The following is a 19,576-nucleotide window of genomic DNA, read 5'->3' as shown; positions in this document are numbered from 1 at the left end:
ACGTAACTGTGGCCAGATGTCATTGTAGCTATTGTTCCACAAGCTCATATCGAACTCGTTGTCAGTCGGGAAAAGGACCTCCTCCTTGATAGGATGATGCTTAGGAACTTTTGGAGCACTGGCCACAAGCGGCAGAAACGAGCAGCAGTGGTAAGCGTAGGAGAGCACAAGTGTCTGAATGCGGGGAAAGGACTCTGGTGGCGGAAACTCCCTCAGATTTGGGTTGTTGAACGTTTTCAGGTGTAGCAGACGTGCCAACCCTGCCGTGGGAAGATTGGGAAACAAATTATTTCCCAGGTTTCTGAAAAAGAGAAAAGAAGGAAAAAACCAGTCAAGTGATTTGTGGTATCCTTGTCAATAGAAAGTGTTTGCTATAGTGAATCTCAAACAGCAAGACACATACAAATCTTCCAGTTTGATTAGCGGCCTGAAGGCGTCCTGGTGGATGAAGTAGATATGGTTCGCTTCCATGTCGCTGTCGTTTTCCCAATGGCCCCCAGAGAGAAAACGGAAATTGGCGTGGGTTGTCATGAAACGAAAGAGCAACAAATAAGAAGAAATTCAATTTAATCTCGCTTGGTTCGCGCGGTTGTTTCCCTGTCTGTTTCTCGTGTTGGAGATTTCCTTTTGCTCTTGGGTGTGATTTATTTGCTTACTTACAGGACTTGCAATCGAAAGAGGCCAACGAATGCATCGTGCGGAATTGATTCGATTTCGTTGTGCGACAGCAGCAGATCGTGCAGCTGGCTGAGACTAGAGAAGGGGGCTCCGTGGAGTGAGCTTATGCTATTACCGGCTAAATCTCTGAAAGTGGAACAAAAATGACGGTTATCATTCACTGGCGATGACGCGGGACTTCGTTTGTCGTAGTTCCAACTTACAAAACTCTTAAATCACGACAGTTTGTCACATTTGGAATGATTCGCAATCTATTGGACTTCAAGTTTCTGTGGAAATAGAATTATGAATTACAGTTAGTTGGCTGTCAATTAAAATGGATCAATTCTGGCAGACTTATATTCAAATTCTTCAGATGATTAAATACTTCTTAATGCGATATGTATGTAAATTATATGTGTGAAGTCTGTTCCACTTAGTATTTGGCAGCACAAAATGAGTGATTTCTCCAAGAGGAAAAGATCTAAGTGTATCATGTTGTACTATTTTTATTGAGCTCTAAGGAAAAATATAAGAAAAAAAAATATCTCTGCTATTTAGTTGACTTTTCGAACATTTTGCCGAATTCCATCCATGAATTCTTTTACAATACCATTGATAATCTTATTTTATTTTATTTTATTTTATTTCCACCGTCTTTGACATGAAGTCACACAGACTGAATTACTGTACTGCATATTCTAAATATTAACTCTAATTCTACCACGAAATACATTTTTAGACAAGTTAAAATCAAATACATTGCTTTTGACGTTAAACACACGAAGACAGGCATCGAACGGATTATTCTGACCATAATTTGATCTGTGATACGGTATGGCCAGGAACGGGTAGTTCCGTAGTTGCCGTGGTGGAATATTCAGCGGGACCTGTTCCAATAGTGCAGGGCTGTCAATGTTCCCTTGCAAGACGTCGAAAATAAAGAGACACTGCATTTCTACGCGTCTACTCCTCAATGTTTGCAAGTCAATCAATCGACATCGATCAGGGTAGGGCGGTAAGTTTGACGGATCATTCCACGGAAGAGTGCGCAGCGCAAACCGTATGAATTTTTTCTGCACACGTTCAATGGCAAGGATATGTGTGGTGTAGTAGGGGCACCAAACTGGGACAGCATACTCTACAATACTACGCACCAAGGAACAATAGAGCGTTTTTAAGGCGTAGACATCGGTGAAGTCAGCAGCGTGACGGCGAATGAAGCCTAGAGCAGCGAAGGATTTCGCTACTGTGGCTCCCACATGATCGTTGAATTTGAGCTTCGCATCGATGGTTACTCCCAGATCGCAGATTGAATCCACTCGCTCTATTATAACCGATCCGATGAAATAGTCGTGACTGACAGAACGACTCCGGCGAGTAAAGGATATGACCTTGCACTTGCTACTGTTGACACTCATTCCGTTGTTTCCACACCAGATCAGCACAGTGTTCACGTCCTCTTGCAGCGTTACACAATCGACTGATGAAATTATGGTGCGGTACATCTTCAAATCATCAGCGAAGGAAAGACTAAATGATTTGAGCAGTAGAGATAAGTCATTGACAAAGATGTTGAAAAGCAGCGGACCCAGGACACTTCCTTGGGGTACGCCAGACGTAATGCTGAACGAGCGAGATTTCGCTGAATTAACACTCACGAATGCTGTCCGATCAGATAAATACGACAGCAGCCATTCCGTGATCCAGTTAGGGAATCCGATGTGCGTCATTTTGCTGATAATGGCTTTATGCGGTACAGTATCAAATGCCTTGGCGAAATCTATGTATATGGAGTCAACTTGATTTCCCATCTCTAACTCACGAGAAAGCGCAGTTACATAAACCATTAGATTTGTCGAAGTGGATCTATGTTTCATGAAGCCATGTCGACTATCAGAGATGAGAGAAGCTGCTACATTATACAGAGCACTGTGCACTAATTTTTCAAAGACTTTCCCTAGGCAGCACAAAATCGAAAAAATCAAATTTTTTTCAAGAATATGTCGATGTTAAAACCAGATGGTATTTCTTTTATTTTAACTTATTTCTTAGCTTTACGCACATCACATTGATTTTAGACGTGATGGTAGATGACGAAAAAAAGTTTTTACGAATCTTATACACATGGTGCCAAAGTCTCGATCATTATCGAACTTTTCTTACCTCGGACATTCTTACACAAGGATGGAAATCTAGTGATCATGACAAAATCCACGTTGCATCGCGGTTGTTCTTTATCGTGCGATCATAGCAACAACGATTAACTTTTTGTCGTTAAGATATTACAATAAACTACGCTCCGCGATTAATGCATTGTTCTAAATGTATGCTAGCGATTAAGTGTTCGCGAGTCATTGTTTTATCATTCTGAGGATTGTTCAATTTTTATCTGTTGATTTCCTTTCGGACATATTGTTTGAGAGTCTAAAATCATTCGGGTATGGCTTTAGCGAAAAATAATAGCGCGAATGCGCCATGATTCAAGTTGATCGCTACTTGTAACAACATCCGAAAAACTTTTTGTCCCGCGACAAACAGTGCATCGGATGCTCCATATGTCGGCACGGTGCTCCCCTGACCGTTGTTACCAGAAAAAAATCTCCATCAAATCTGTGCTCACCAGCCGTTTTCTATAGCTATACTGCATGTTTAAGCAAAATTTCATTTTTTGAAGTTACGCCTTTTTGATTGTTTAAGTCCAAAATTTCAGAGATAATCTGAGTTATTTCAACGGGTTTTCATTGGCCGTGATTATTAGATGAAATGTACCATCCATATTTCGTTCAAAATTCGTTTATTTGGTTATTTGCAACATATGAGGGGAGATTTGAATCAGAAGATTACGAAATTTGGAGTTACGACCTTTTGGAGGTATAATAATTAACAACACTAACTTTAAATATAATAATTATGCATTCTAAAAACAGTTAGGCTTGTTCAAATTATTTGAATGACTCATTGCACTTACTTGCCATTGCGTTTTTTTACAATTGACTGATTTTCCATAGGCTCAAGCGCTATAAAACATTGGGGAGCCAATTTCATCATGTAACGAAATTAGTTTTTGTAGCACAATATTCTGGATAGTTTGGTGAGCCCATTATCTCACGATTCAAATTATTCTACACGCAACTCGTTGGTACCGAAATGTAAGTACTAGAGTGGTTCAATAATTCGTTTTTGCTCTACAACGTTCATTCGATTCAGGATCGAATTCTTAGTGTCCTTCCAAAATTTTAGCTCATTCGGATGAAAATTGAGACCAAGCCCTTCAAAGTTTATATAGGAATTACTATGGGAAAAGCAAGTAAATCATTCAATCGGTCATAGTGTTTGCCCATGTGCTCATGGGGATTAAAGTTGATAATGTAAGATACATTCATCAGCTACAACTTTGCCGAAGACCGTTTCCAAATCAGACGTCTCAGTAATTAGTTATTGATTTATATCCAATCGCAAATTTTTCTACGCGCTCATTTATCTTCTGAACAGGCAACATTGCTGCATCTGGCGCTGAAGATAGCACACATAAATCATGGCTACTATGTTTGACTGCATATATTCTGCAGATTATATTCAAAGTTTTACAACTCATATAAAAATCAATAACTAATTACTGAGGCATCCGATTTCAAAACGGTTTTCGGCAAACTTGTAGCTGATGAATGTGTTTCACAGTATCAACGTTGCTCTAATCTCCAAGAGCACACGGGTAAACACTATGACCGATTTGCTTGCTTTACCCATATAAACTTTGAAGGGCTTGTGCTGTCTCAATTTTCATCCGAATGAGCTCAAATTTTGGGAGGACACTCAGAATTCGATCCTAAATCGAATGTGCGGTGTGGAACAAAAATGAATTTTTGAACTACTCTAGTAAGTATACGTCAAAGAATACTTTTAGGCTTGAGTTTCTGTTACAAGTAGCAATTCGTCATACTTATACATATAACATACTTGGTCAGTTTATTAGTAGTATATGGAGTACTGTAAGAAAGAAAAAAAAATCAACGACGTAGAAAGCAGCGATACAAAATGCTAGAAAATTATCCAAAGTGTAGACCAATTGTAGCATTACTTTTAAAATGTTTGTGTCGTCAGCTTGGAAAATTTTGTGTAGCTCCCAAAGAATGTTTTATTCATTTGCCTTCACTGGTTATAGCAACTGGTGAGTTTTAACTACACATGCGAAGTTTGTGACCGGATAAAATGAAAGTTAACAGAGAAATCTTCATTTTGTGTAGGATTCAAACCAGGTTATGGTAACAGGGCCACAAAACTAATTATGATTTTCCGTTATCAAAAACTGGAAAATACACAGAATCTATGAACAAACTTGGTATTTAATATATTTCGTATATCTTTTTGAAATAACACCTTTCAACTCTGAATTTCATTTCCACGAATGCCATAAACCTGAGGATCATCACCTCGAGTTTCAGTTCTTAGAACAGCATTATCACGAAGTCCATTATCACGTGGCGATGTCATTCAAGGTAACTATATATTAAGGGCAATAGATTTCGGCGTAATGGTGTGTGTTCAAGGTGATGGAATTCATGCTAATGAATCCGAGAAAAGGAAATTTCAGGAAATTTTTGTTTGAAAATGAGTTAATGGATTCATACAATTCGTACACTATTGTATTTATCCACGGCTCGTGCGTGTTTGAGTGATCGATAAGCACGGGAAACACACAAGTAAATTTGTTAATTTGTTGGTTGGTTTGACTTTATTAACGAGATTTTTAGCCCTGGGCTAGTTCATCTCGGGACCAACGGCTTTACTTCCCTTCCGAAGGAAGTCGTCACTATAACTTTTTACGTCATAAGTGACTATGTCGGGGATGGGATTCGATCCCAGGTCCTCGGCGTGAGAGGCGAGTGTTCTAACCACTACACCAGGTCCGTCCCCCAATTGTTAATTTGTGAAAAATCTAGATATAATAATGTATGCTGTACATGATCACAAGAATATTGACAATGGTCTAGAGTGCCATAGTTTGGCCAATAAAGCAATACTCAGGAATCGAAATTTAAGTTCTGGGTCAGTACATAGTTTGTTGGAACAACCGAGGAGCCAGCTAGTTGGGCTGTAACAATATTCTATGAATAATTATAATAATACGAAATTGGCTTCGTAATGCCTTATAGCGCTTGAGCCTATGGAAAACCAGTTAATTTTTAAATAGTTTTGCGGCATGGAAGTGCAATGTATCATTGAAAACATTTGAACATGATTAACTGTTTTCGAATGCATAATTAATCTATTTATAATTAGTGCTTTTCACTGTTACCCCTCCAAAAGGGCGTAACTCAATATTTCGCGATTTTCTCATTCAAAACTCTACTCATAAGTTGCAAATAACCAAATAAACAAATTTAAAATAAAATATTGATGGTATATTTCATCTGATAAACATGGACAAAACAAACCCGTTGAAATAACCCAGATTTCCTTTGAAATTTTGGACTTAAGCAATCAAAAGGGCATAACTTCAAAACGGGCCCTACGATTTTTTTGAAATTTTGCCTAGACATGCAGTATAGCTATAGAAAACGGCTGGTGAGCACAGATTTGATGGAGATTTTTTTCTGATAATAACGGTCAGGGGAGCACCGTGGTCGGTACAATGCGCGCGTGGTGAGGTGTTCAAATCATGCTGCTTCAGGAGCGACGGCCGTCTTGGACCATTCAAATACGGTGTTGTTTGTCGCAAGAGACGATTTTTTTCCATCCTTGTTCTTACAAAAACGTTCAGCATTTAAGCTACACTTTTGTAAATGGAATGCATTTTTATGGGAAAGTTAAAGCTGAAAAATAGGGTTTTCTTGAATTGAGTATGGAAAACAATTCTTAGAGTTGAAGAAATTCAATGGATCATTAAAATAACCAAAACGGCCGCTATGGAAAGCATAGATAGTGCCATCGTAGCCTTGTGTGTTTGACAGAACAGCAATGCTGTCACAATGTTAAACCCAATTTACAGAGGTGCCTTTGTTTTGATGCAGAGCACTAACAAAAACTCCCTTCAATGATCCATTGATCTCATCAGAATATTTTAAAACATGCAGGGAGTGAAAGTTTTGTCAGGATCTTCGATAAAAATAGAAATTTGGACACAATGATACAAAATATTCCACGAGATTTATCACAATTGTGAGTATTTATGTGAGTGTTGAACTTGTGGTTATTCCATTTAAACACATTAAAAAAGAAATATTTCACTAGGAAGTTTGAACCAAAACAAAAGTCGGAAAATTTCTTTAATCAAACCAATTCAAGATACACATTTTAAAATATTTGATGAAAATAAAGAAAATATTAAGATGCCGTTTTGCCACAGTTTAAGTCTAATAAGCCTGCTTCCTTATTCTTCTGATCAGGTTGAATTGACATTAATAGAATGAAGCTACTCCCTGATAGGTAGGTCAGGTTGGGAGTTCAATTCCCTGTCGTACAGTTTTTTTTTATTTTACAGATTTTCACCGAACGTTGAGCTGTTGAGACAACGGTGAATTTAAAGCGTGTAAAAAATCTGGGTTTCCAACGGATTGGTGATGTAGAACAGGTGTTCCGCGCAACATTTTAGTTTCAAAAAGTGCTCCGCGAGTTGAAAAGCAGGGTTAAGCAATGATATATTATTATATATAATTATATACAGAACACTTCCTTATGATTCTTTCGAGTAGCGTCAGCTTAATTGGCCGCTCGTGGATGCTTCTACAGTATCGCCAGATCAGCTGCACTTACACAAGGAACCAACCGAATATGACTGCTTGGGACTAACAGACACCCTCGGCGCATAAGTTCTGGTGATCATCTATTTTTAGGCAACAATGGCGCCTGCCACGTCAGAATGCTGACCAATGTGAGAAAGGGGGAGGAAATGATGTTGCACTTATACTAATCCACTGTAGACAGTGGAGTCCAACTGCATCTACGCCAGCTCATGCGGGGAATGTATGGATTAAGTGAAAGGCATGTCAGAGAGGTTTGCTTTTGTGGTTAGCAGACTGCCTATGTATTAGGCGTAAGGAAAGCCGTGCGCGTTTAAGAATGGAAGCGTTAGGGAAACGGTTTCTTGTCCGTCTCTGGTTCTAGCGTTTGCCATGAACAAATAGTTTTGAGTGTGATTGATTAAGAATGAAAGATAGAAGCAAATAAGAGATATACAGCTACAAAGTACGAGGAAAGGGACGGGCCTGGAATTGAACCCATGACCTTCTGCTTATGGAGCAGAAGCGGTAGCTATTTGATAGGAGGTTACCATTATTTCAAACCGTACAACGCTTTCTTCAAACGGAATACTTTCTTTAGATCTTGAACAAAACCTTCAGGCTGCTCCATGAAGAAGACTTCATCGGCCATTTTTATTTGTAAAAAAACGGTTACTGCATCCATTTATTCCATGTCTAGGTTGTGTTGAGCTGCCAGGAACACCAGATAACGAATTGTCGAGTAACATACGACTGGGGAATAAACTTCACTGGGAACGTTAACGTCTTGTATATCCATTTGTTCTTAATCGCCTTTCAACTCCCAGGTTTCTTTTTCAGACAACGCTTGTATCTCCTCTCGCATGGCAGTTTCATCGGTCTCGATCAGATTGTCTGTAGAACCATCTGAACCAGTAATTGAACTAAAACACATGAAATCGGAATACGGTACTCCAAGAATGAAAAGATATTCTGGTGTGCTTACCCTATTACCCTATTACCATCCAAACATCCTTCACGTGTATTGATTCCTTTGATGCTTTGACTACTGGCGGTGTTGATCGAATGTACCCAGTCAGTATCGTTTTCGGTTTACACCCGATTCTGTTTTTGCACGGATTTTTTTAAAACGGCCGTGCAAAAAAAGTTTCCATACATTTTTTTTCCGCCAAATGAAAGGTAGACTTTCAATGAGTGAGTATCTCGAATATGCTTAATTTATAGATAATGGTTTTCAACCATAGAACACATGAGAGAACTCCAAATGCCTAATACGACGTTCAGATCAAGGTATCTAGAAAGGAGGTAATTCAGTCTATCAGATTCCTCATTCTGCCATTTTGAAATTGAAAGGGACAGCTTGCGAGTTATTTCTGGTTATCATCTAACTGATACTACCTAGATACAACATCATACAAACATTCATTCTCTTTGACAAGGTTCGCTTACCAGACACATGAGTACAATAGTTTTTGGTTCAATTTGACTTTTTTATGATTTATGGATTTCAAGTGCAGTTCTGCAAAGTTTTAATGTTCTTTTTCTGCTCAAACGGTCCTCATTTCAATCCTTTATCACCAACTTTTTAATTTTGTGGTACTGAACCGAGCACTGAACAGTCCATGCTCTGTTCTATTCTGAAACAAAATGTTCTCAATGAAAACATCCACAACATCAATTTTTTACTGAAAATTTTAGTGAAGGAATCTTGAAATGAATCGAAAAATAATTCCTAAGAAAAAATTGTGACCGAAACGTAGATATTTTTTTCGCAAAATGCTCCGAAGGGAAAAGCTAGCGATATCTGACAGAATCCAAGATTAATTCCTAGATATGTGTTGAAATATCCATGAAAAAGACTTGCGAGATGAATACTGGTAAAATTACACTTAAAAAATCTCCTTTCCTACAACTGTTCTATTGGATGGTGGCCAATTTTGTACATTTTCACATGGGATAGCATAGAAAATATTATTTTTATGCATTTGATAGGTTAACGAATCCCTTGAAAAAAAAAACGCTCCAACGCTCCAAGGAGTCCAACGAGGAATTACATCCATTCGGGCCCGTGGGCTTCTCCAGTGGCTATGACCACTGTGCACATGCAGCAGTTTGAGGCTACATAGGAGGGCAGTCAATAATACAAAAGGGCAGACAATTAATCGTTCCATAAAAAATTATAAAATTTCCATAAAAATGCAAAATTTGCCAGTAAAGAAACAAGGGTAAAATCAACAGAAAAGTTAAAAATTTACATAAAAAAATAAAGAAGTGCATAGAAAAAACATAATTTTCCATAAATAAAAAAATTTTGAGCAATAAATAGATTCAAAAGTGCAATAGAATCGACAATAATCTCACTAAAAAATATCGAATTTTGCATTTAAAAACCTCAAAATGTCCCTATTTTCTTCACAAAAAGCAAGAAATAATTATTAATTTTCCACAAAAAAAGCCAAAATTTGCAATAAATAAATAATAATTCGCCCACAATAAATCAAAAATTTCCAAAAAAAAAATCAAAAAGAGCAATAGCAGTAAATGCAAAGTTGCAATAAACAAACCCAACTGATCAATTCAAAATGACAATCAATACATGAAAATGTTGTAGAAAATTCCAATATTTAAGTAAAACTTTCCATAAAAATAACGTAATTTTCCAATAATGAGTAATAATGTGTGTAATGGATTTCATAAATTTTCAGTCAAACTGAAGCATTGTTTTCACAATTGTTCCCTGGCTGGTGGGGCATGAGAGCATAAGCTTCTACCATCAATGTAGTTGGACATAACCCAAGCAGTGACATAAGTGTTCCTAATATTGGAAGATTAGATATCCCATGTTATATGTTTCATTTCAACTTTGCCGAAATAATTTAAATTGTAGCGCCTAACGATGGGGTGTATTAAAAAACATTTTTTTGTGATTTTTCGAAATCTCGCCTCCCCTCCATGTATGATGTTTTGTATGAAACATTATTTTTTTCTATATGGCAAGAAATATTTTTTCAAACCCGGCCCCTCCCCTCCCCTAAATTCTTACGTAATTAATTATCGAACTCTAAAATGCAATTACTACATCTACATACGACGACTAATTAGCTCCAATTGTGTGAAACAATGCTTCAGTTTGACTGAAAATTTATGAAATCCATTACACACATTATTACTCATTATTGGAAAATTACGTTATTTTTATGGAAAGTTTTACTTAAATATTGGAATTTTCTAGAACATTTTCATGTATTGATTGTCATTTTGATTTGCTCAGTTGGGTTTGTTTATTGCAACTTTGCATTTACTGCTATTGCTCTTTTTGATTTTTTTAATGGAAATTTTTGATTTATTGTGGGCGAATTATTATTTATTTATTGCAAATTTTGGCTTTTTTTGTGGAAAATTTATAATTATTTCTTGCTTTTTGTGAAGAAAATAGGGACATTTTGAGGTTTTTAAATGCAAAATTCGATATTTTTTAGTGAGATTATTGTCGATTCTACTGCACTTTTGAATCTATTTATTGCTCAAATTTTTTTTATTTATGGAAAATTTTGTTTTTTCTATGCATTTCTTTATTTTTTTATGTAAATTTTTACCTTTTCTGTTGATTTTACCCTTGTTTCTTTACTGGCAAATTTTGCATTTTTTATGGAAATTTTATATTTTTTATGGGACGTTAATATTTTAGCCAATACGAAAGTGTGTAAATTAATCATTAATTCATGCAATTTGATATGATACAATTCATATCAACATCTAAAACTATTGTTCAAATAAACAATTTGGATATAGGGAGTCGATGCCGGTTATGGACCCTTTGCGTATTATGGACCCCCTACAGAAAAACATAAAATTAACACTCAAAGCAACTTTATTTCTATGAAAATCCACCGGGGGAACTTCGATTACATTGTTAGTCAGTAGTTTCAGGCAAAATATTTGGTTTGAGACGCATAAATACAGATATTTGAACAGTTTTGTAAATGAAACCACACAAGAGGGTCCATAATACGCATTTCCAGGTGGGTCCATAATAGGCTCGTCGGCAGCGAGCCGGATTACATGGGAATCAAATGGAGGGTCCATAATACGCAACGTCAAATTTGTAAACAATCCTATTATGGACCCCGGGAGGGTCCATAATAGGCATTCGGACAACAGTTTTTCAAATGCATATTTCGCTGGAAAAATCGAATGATTTTGTATGTTTCATAGACGTACTATGAAGTAAAGAGATTGAATTTGTTGTTAGACTCCACAAAACGTATATGCGTCTGAGATATCATTGCGGAAAAGCGCCTAGAATGAATTTCAGCTACTAAGGGGTCCATTACTAGCATTGAAACCCTAAGTCTGCTTCAAGGTACGTATTGTTCAATGACAAGTCTGAAATAGTGTGATAGGAAACATTGCTATTAAGTTTGATACTTACAAACTCCTTAAGCGTGGTGAAGTCTTACAAATATGATCAGGTAGTTTGGTAAGGTTGGCTCTGTCGATCCGCAGCACTTCGAGCGAAGTGCAGCCATCTAGTGGAGGTAGTTCTTGGAGGCCCCGTACATCGGAAAGTATTCTAATGAATGAAAAAAAAAAAGTTGAGTTTTATGAAATCCGTCTACATTGATGAATATTTTTACTTACAGCTTTCGGAGTCGTGGCATATTCTGCAGAGCACCAGGTTTGATGCCAACTAACGGATTAGATTTGAGCTCAAGTGTGACTAGACTTTTCGGGAAATCATCCTTTGAGATCCATCGGATACGGTTTCCGGATGCTGACCTGTGTGGGTGGATGTTGTTGTCGATTTGGTTAAAAGTCGGAAAATAAATAGAGCATGCAACAAAGAATCAAGAAAGATTTCAAATCAGCTGATGAAGCAGTTTTTAAATTTCCCTTTGGCAACCGCAATTTTCTTCGAGATATCCAACAAAGGCCCCAAGATAAATCTTTCGATGGTGAAGAAAGCTTATGAATAATGAATGAGTAGTTTCGCGCTTAAACTATCCGGTAGCGCTCGGCCCGAACCCAAATATAAGACGGCAGCAGAACGGTCAGCAAACGAAGCATCTAATTCAGGTTCTGGCAGTAAATTTTCGCATTCTTGGCTAATAGCAGAGAAAAGATTTCGTAGTAAGAATTCGAACGAGAGTTTGCCTCCGAACGGAAACAGGACCCGTGGTGGAAAATTGTACCCCTGACCGTGTTGTTTGCCATAGGGTTAGCAGCATAAATTTCACATAAATTAAATTTAATTGTACCACGCTGGCTTGTTGGCTGCCGAGAAAGGACAACGCCGTCGGGTTGAGAAAAACGTGAAACGTCTTTCCCGCTCGAAACGGAGCCCCGGCAGCATCACACAAAGAAACCGTTTCCTGGAGGAACAACTCTTTCAGGCTGGCGACAAAAAGAGGTCACAAGTTACGGAAGACCGCCGATGAGCGTGCCGTGATGAAGTGAAGGAGCAACAACGTTCCCATTTCAATGAGATAGAGGAGTCTGCGGCCTAAGCGAATTACTTTAAAATTGAGTAAATACAAAACTGGAAAGTATTTTTTCTTTATTTCTAATGGAGCGTGTTGAATTCCTCGACAAATGCGTTCATCTCAGTTTACAAATACAATGTTGTTCATGTTATTTTACATTCAAATTCAAAACAAACATTAACTTAGAGCATCCTCAAAAGAGTAGCACCTCTAGTTTTCGTTTTTGATATGTGGGACTCATTTCGTCATTGATGGTTTTATTGTGTTTTATCCCTTCAGGCCTGAGTGAGTGAAAAAAAACTAAAACTCCCCCAGCTGAGCACATACTTTATGGATTTCAATTATGTTTTGTCAGTATACTCGTACACATATTTAGTTTTTGAAAGTGGCCAAAGTATCTCGAGAATATTCCCATGGCCAGAGTTATTACAGTGTGTCACAAGGTCAGGTCGGGTGGAAATGGTGCTGTGCTCTTGTGCCCCTGGTGGTAGACAAATTTTAAGTAACAGATAAGGTACAAACGCAATGATAGCGGAATGGCAACGGAAGCGGAACCAGTTCGGCCAGAATGGATCACAATATCTCGACTAAGCTGTCAACGAATGAAAGTGAACCACACTAAGTTGACGTACATGTTATAGTTCGTGCTGGTTAATCGATTCCGCTTTCCGTTGCAGTTCCGCTATCATTGCGTTTGGGCATATAGTTCCCGGAATCGGTTTTAATTTGGCCACTATATCTAAGATATTTAACAAAAACACATCGGTGTCAATTTTTTCAGACAAGGTTGAATTGGATAACCATATATCCTGCATTTTATTGATCCTACGAATGACCATTTTCGGGTCCCGGGACGACTTAAATTTACTTAAAAGTTTCCAATTTGTATCTCAACATCTGTGATAAGCTTATGAATACGCATTTTTGTGAACTATTATGTTTGACCTCTACTTCTCGAGAATGGAGAAAATTAAATATCAAACTAATCTATAGCCGGTTCACCAGAAAATTAAGTCCAAATTGCCACATCCGGTACATTCCAAACGGTTCAGTACTTTTCATTTATAATGTTGAAAATCATATCTAAATAATTTAAACAAATTAAAATAATTGTCATTGCAAATAAATTAAGATAATTTGGCATGTCCCAAAAAATAGCCCCCTTTTTAATTGACCTGACCCACCGAATCCGAATCAGATTTGATACTGCACTTTATCTGCTGAAAAATTTTGCCGAAAACACCGATTTTTTAGCTTATGCGGAACTCGAGATACAGAAAATTGTTGAAAATTTGTTATTATCGCCACCTAGCAGATAAATTCCCAATCAAATTAATCACTGCTATATAACCCCGTTACACAATTTTGTCAAAGGAATCCCACGGTGCCCTTTGTTTGGTGTTATTCAAAATTGGAGTGGTCCACATTTTCATACAAATAGCATGACTAAATTTACTATTTGTAGAAATTATATAGTTTATAGCTAAGTAGTGGACTTTTCAATTTCAAGCAATTTTGCGAAAATAAGCATTTTCTCAAATGGTGACATTGGGTGCCCCAACGAAAACTGGTTCTCTGGCTTTAGCGTTTTCAATTCTTATATTTTATAAAAGTAGTCTATTTAACACTTTTAGAACCAGAGGCGTCGCGTGCCGAAACAAACCACCTATTCTACATGAACTATTTTTAGGGATATTATTCATATTAACCAGCTATAAAACTTATCCGAAATAACACAATGTATCAATACGTGTGAATATGCATTTTTGCATTTAGCAAGCTGTAGCGATCGATTTTTTACAATTTCGCTGCACATTTTTTTTTGCGAATCCGACAAAATCATTAGTTTCAAATAAATTTTTCTCGTTCCCCAAGCATTGGAACTAATATTTGAATATGTAGTGTACTTGGAAGTTTTAAGAATACAGATACATGTTTAAACATAATTAAAAATCAAGGCAAGTTCGAACGCACATTTCTATTGGAATTGTTAACCCTTCTTCAATCAAGAGCATAATCTATTAAAAAAATAAATATTACACAAAACATGATGGCCGGACCAATGTACAATGAAAGCAAACATTGCGCTACCCTATTTAAATAAATTCTTCCTGAGCTTTTATTATCTTCCTCAGCCTGTTCAAGCGGCTGGTTGAACGTGTTGAGAGAAGCGAGAGAAGCCGACATCGTATTGCATGAAAGTTTGCATCATCCTTGCATGCTTTACACTCTCAGAACATTCCATATTGGCTGCACTAACTTAGTTAGTCTTCACCAAAGACCAGAATTTGGTATTGAATAAAATTTACGTAAAGGTACAAAATATGATTTTAATTTTTTAATTTTGATTTTGATTATTAGAACCTTCCAAGCTAAAAAAATGGATATGCTTCTAAGTTAGTAGATGAACACGCGATTTGCTTCGAGTAAAGTACATTTTATTAGGAAACTTTTTAGCGTGCACGAATTTAACGAAAAAGTAGGTACAAACTGTTCAATTCATTCGTTGAATAGGTTGGTTCCACACATGTATAATTCGGAGCGTATACGTATAACGAAGCTGTGAATGTATGTAAGAGCTTAGTTATATGAGATTTGGTTCAACAGGGGCAGTAGAACCAGTTTAACACACGGTAAAGTTTTTCAAGGGAATGGTTCTTCAGCTTTTTCGTTGCACCACGCTCGTTCTGTAGATGCAAAGCGAGCTTTTGTCATGGTTGGTGTACACGACGGGAACACTTTCTTTCGTCTTGAGAGAAATGCCAAGCTACTTTCCATCAAGAACACGCATTCACTTCACTCTAACTACAGAGCACAATGTACACATCTTTCTTCATATTTCATATTACCCGTACTTTATTGAAAATTCTCTTGCTATCTGTTGAATTTGGTTTGATTTTTTGAATATTTGTGTACAATTTGGAAACGAACGGTCTACCTGTTCTATGAACAGGTTGAACAGGCTGACGAGACGCTTCTGTTTAAATCTTTATAAAATACGTGATTTGGTGAGTAAAGGAACTCGCTAGTTCATTCTGTTTGAGAGTTCTTCTTCTTCTTCTTTCTGGCGTTACGTCCCAACTGGGACAAAGCCTGCTTCTCAGATTAGTGTTCTTATGAGCACTTCCACAGTTATTAACTGAGAGCTTTCTATGCCGATTGACCATTTTTGCATGTGTATATCGTGTGGCAGGTACGATGATACTCTATGCCCTGGGAATCGAGAAAATTTCCTTTACGAAAAGATCCTCGACCAGCGGGATTTGAACCCACGACCCTCAGCATGGTCATGCTGAATAGCTGCGCGTTTACCGCTACGGCTATCTGGGCCCCTAACTCTGTTTGAGAGTTATTGTTGTTTTTTTTCCAGAAAAAACACGCCTTATTTAAATGTGAATGTCTCTGAGTGGGACAAACATACAAATATATCTTTTGACAGCATTCAAAAGACAAAATAAATTGGTATGTTATATTAAAAAATTACAGATATTTTTTTTCCGTAACTAGTAAAATGCCTTTTTTGTCAGAAGAACTTTTATTACTTTTGAAAAAAATTAGATATTGACAATATTTGTGCATGCGTTTTCTCAAGTTCTTAAAGTCGTTCGTAGACTACTTTGACGGGAAGAAATTTAAGCTAAAAAAGTTTGAAAACCAACAATAACTTTCAAATGGAAAGAGATAGCGAGTGTTACAAGAACTTCTTTGAAATGATTTAATAACTGCAAACGCTGGAGCCACAAAACCAGCTTTCTTTGGACCACCTTATCTCACCATACGAAAAAGCTTTAAATTGCTCAATTTAGGAGCTACTTTTTGAAATGCCTATAATTTTCTAGAACCATGTATACTACGATTTCTACAAATAAAAAAGTTAGTTATACAATTTCTATGAAGATAATGTTTAATAATACCAAAAAGGGCCTCACTAATACAAAGAAAATTGTAGAAGACCGTTTTCGTCTAATGTTTCATTCTAAAGCTCGAAATGCATCTTTCGATTTCGATATTACCTTTCTCAACTTCATCCTTCCGTCGTTGTCATACATATCACAAAAGATAGGTATTGGCTGCTCACCACAGATCTGCGAGAGAAGTTGCTGCCACCAGAGCGCCTCTTGTGTGGTTCGAAATAAGGCGATGAAGGTTGTCGCTTCACGCTCCACGAAATGGCTCCTTCCATCATCTTGAAAACGTCGTAGATTTGCGCGTATCAGGTTCTCCTCCCCAATCCGCATCTGTATAACCAGTCAGCTGAAACTCACCAGCTCTCGTGTACACTAGCTTTGCGGCACACGTGGCACGCAAGGAATGCATAATCCGTTTAACAGCTTCCCAGTGTTGACGTCCTGGATTAACTAAAAATTGGCTTACCATGTTCACAGCAAATGCGATGTCCGGTCTTGTAGCTTGCGCTGCATATAACAGAAAACCAACTGTTTCTTTGAAAGGGACATCCTTCATATCTGCAACTTCATCTGACGTCTTGGGGAAAATTAACTTGTCAAGTTTATTGCTTGGGACCAACTACCTCACTACCGGGGAATAAACTTAATTATAGTCGATGCCGGCCCGTTGAGAACATCCTTTTAAAACAAGCCTTGGTTTATACTGCTCGATTTCGCCATCTGCTCGTCGTTTGGTCTTGAAGACTCATTTATTCCGAATCGCTTTTCTCCACCGTCGTCATCAATCGCTTCGTCGTTGGTATCATTAAGATCGAACTGTTCGAAAAAATTTTGGACAGCAGTTGTACTGAAGCATACAAAAGCAGAATACTTGCCCGGGAATACGCGCTCCCGACCGCTGCGCCTCAACATTTGCTGCACATCAATTGGCCTTGTAAGTTGCGATGGGAGCACAAGATCAGGCAACACGATGCCCGAAGAACGATTGAAAATGTTGGCTTGATTGGGACATCTTCGTTGGCTTGATCGACCGGGACCATTACTTCTTCTTGGACCCTTAGTGGACTGTCAGCTTGAAGGTTATCGTCAGTTGTTTCAACCCAGAAAAAAAATTCCGTGAATTCAACTAATTCTTGCCTCCTCAGAAACTTCGCTGATCCACAATGACTACATCTCTAGTGATGATCACGTCGCCAGAATCCGGGTTGAAAACACGAAATCCTTTCGAGTTATCTGCATACCCAACGAAAATGCCTTCTTTGGACTTCACATCGAATTTCCTCCATTCCCAGGGCATAGAAGTATCTTCGTACCTGCCACACGATATACACATGCAAAAATGGTCAATCGGCAAAGAAAGCTCTCAGTTAATAACTGTGGAAGTGCTCATAAGAACACTACTCTGAGAAGCAGGCTTTGTCCCAGTTGGGACATAATGCCAGAAAGTAGAAAGAAGAAGAAGTTGAGCGTCGTTCAGCATACATCTTGCCTTCTCCACTAACATGCGGTTCATCCACCCGGCTACTCCATTTTGTTGAGGTGTATAAGGACAACTGGTTTGGGGCACGATACCGTCTCGTTGCATGCTTTTCCGCATTCTTGAATTGACGTATTCTATGCCATTATCCGTCCGCAATAGCTTCAACTTCCTGCCAGATTGCCGTTCGACTAGTGACTGGAACGAAACGTCTCTCGCGCATGCTTACCTTGAAGACAAGCGATACAACCTTGAAGAGCTTCCTTCTTCAGTACGATTTTATCTGTCATCGACAAAAGCTTCATCATACTCTTCAGGTGTGTCAAATGTTGGAAACCGCCGTTAGAAACGACTTCTCTGTTCTCTGATTCACCGATAAAGCCCATCTTCTTCCGTACCTGACGCGATTACCGTGTCTTCATTGTCCAGAAATTCACATTTCGCCGTGAAAACAACTTTAAATCTTTTCTTGCAAATTCGGCTGATTGATAACAAGTTTGTGGCCAGCAACAAGCAGTACGTTCTGCACCTTGATGCTTCCTTATCAGGTATCAGAAGGGCGGCTCCAGAGGCACGTTCCCCGCCTTTTGGGAGATTTGTGCCATCGCCATATTTGAGCCTATTTCATCATCTACCCGATGGGAAAGGAAAAAGAAGGGAAAGATGGGAGGAAAAAGGAGTGGGGTCCCTTGAAGAGGGAAAATCGCATAAGCGAATTAAGAGCATGTAGCTCCATACCACAATGGGTTCGAACAGCGCCCTAAAAAGGGCACTGCAAAACGCATGAGCGTAAAGAGAGCCTATAGCTCATTACCACTGCGGGTTAAGAATACCAGAAGGTCCTGAAGATTCAGTTTTCTGAAATCAGTTTCACTTAATAAGTGTTTACCAAGTAATTGGAATCGCAATCACGCGAAAAATTGACATTTACATATCAGGTGATAAAAAGTTCCATTATCGGAATCACAACTACCACACACAAATGTATCAACACACTGAATATTTGCCATGTGGTAGTTAAGTCAGCAGTGGCCAGTCATGGTTGTAACCAAGCGACTGCAATTCTGCTTTGACAGATTTGTTTAATACTTAGCCACCCTTTTGGATGGCTTAGTAATATACAGACGTCCACTCGTCCCGCGAAGGGAGTTGTGAGGAACATTTCCTACAAGCAAAGTAACAAGCAATTGAGAGATCACTCGAAGCAAGGGCAATTGTGTCCCAATTCACCGGAAGTGGAAACATCCAAATCACTAGAATTTCCAATGGACGGAGAAAATCCATGGAATTTGGTCACAACCAATTCCCAGTTTGTGGAGTATAACAAAT

General features: G+C 38.1%; 1 protein-coding gene across 2 annotated transcripts in view; it reads right to left on the bottom strand.

The window, feature by feature from the left end:
- Nucleotides 1–19,576, bottom strand: part of LOC5565389 (leucine-rich repeat-containing G-protein coupled receptor 5) — a 563,747-nt gene that overhangs the window by 34,946 nt on the left and 509,225 nt on the right. For both annotated transcript variants that reach the window (XM_001649692.3, XM_021845321.1), the window contains 6 exons: nt 12,021–12,158; nt 11,812–11,952; nt 882–947; nt 661–804; nt 404–475; nt 3–301 (listed from right to left, as the gene is read on the bottom strand). In XM_001649692.3, coding sequence (XP_001649742.3) covers nt 3–301; nt 404–475; nt 661–804; nt 882–947; nt 11,812–11,952; nt 12,021–12,158 — 860 coding nt within the window. The remainder of the gene's footprint in view (nt 1–2; nt 302–403; nt 476–660; nt 805–881; nt 948–11,811; nt 11,953–12,020; nt 12,159–19,576) is intronic.

The sequence above is a fragment of the Aedes aegypti genome, chromosome 2 (assembly GCF_002204515.2).
Source record: "Aedes aegypti strain LVP_AGWG chromosome 2, AaegL5.0 Primary Assembly, whole genome shotgun sequence".
NCBI classification, from domain to species: Eukaryota; Metazoa; Arthropoda; class Insecta; order Diptera; family Culicidae; genus Aedes; species Aedes aegypti.
Note: the sequence above shows the minus strand (reverse complement) of the source record. Positions and strands in the feature narration are given on the sequence as shown.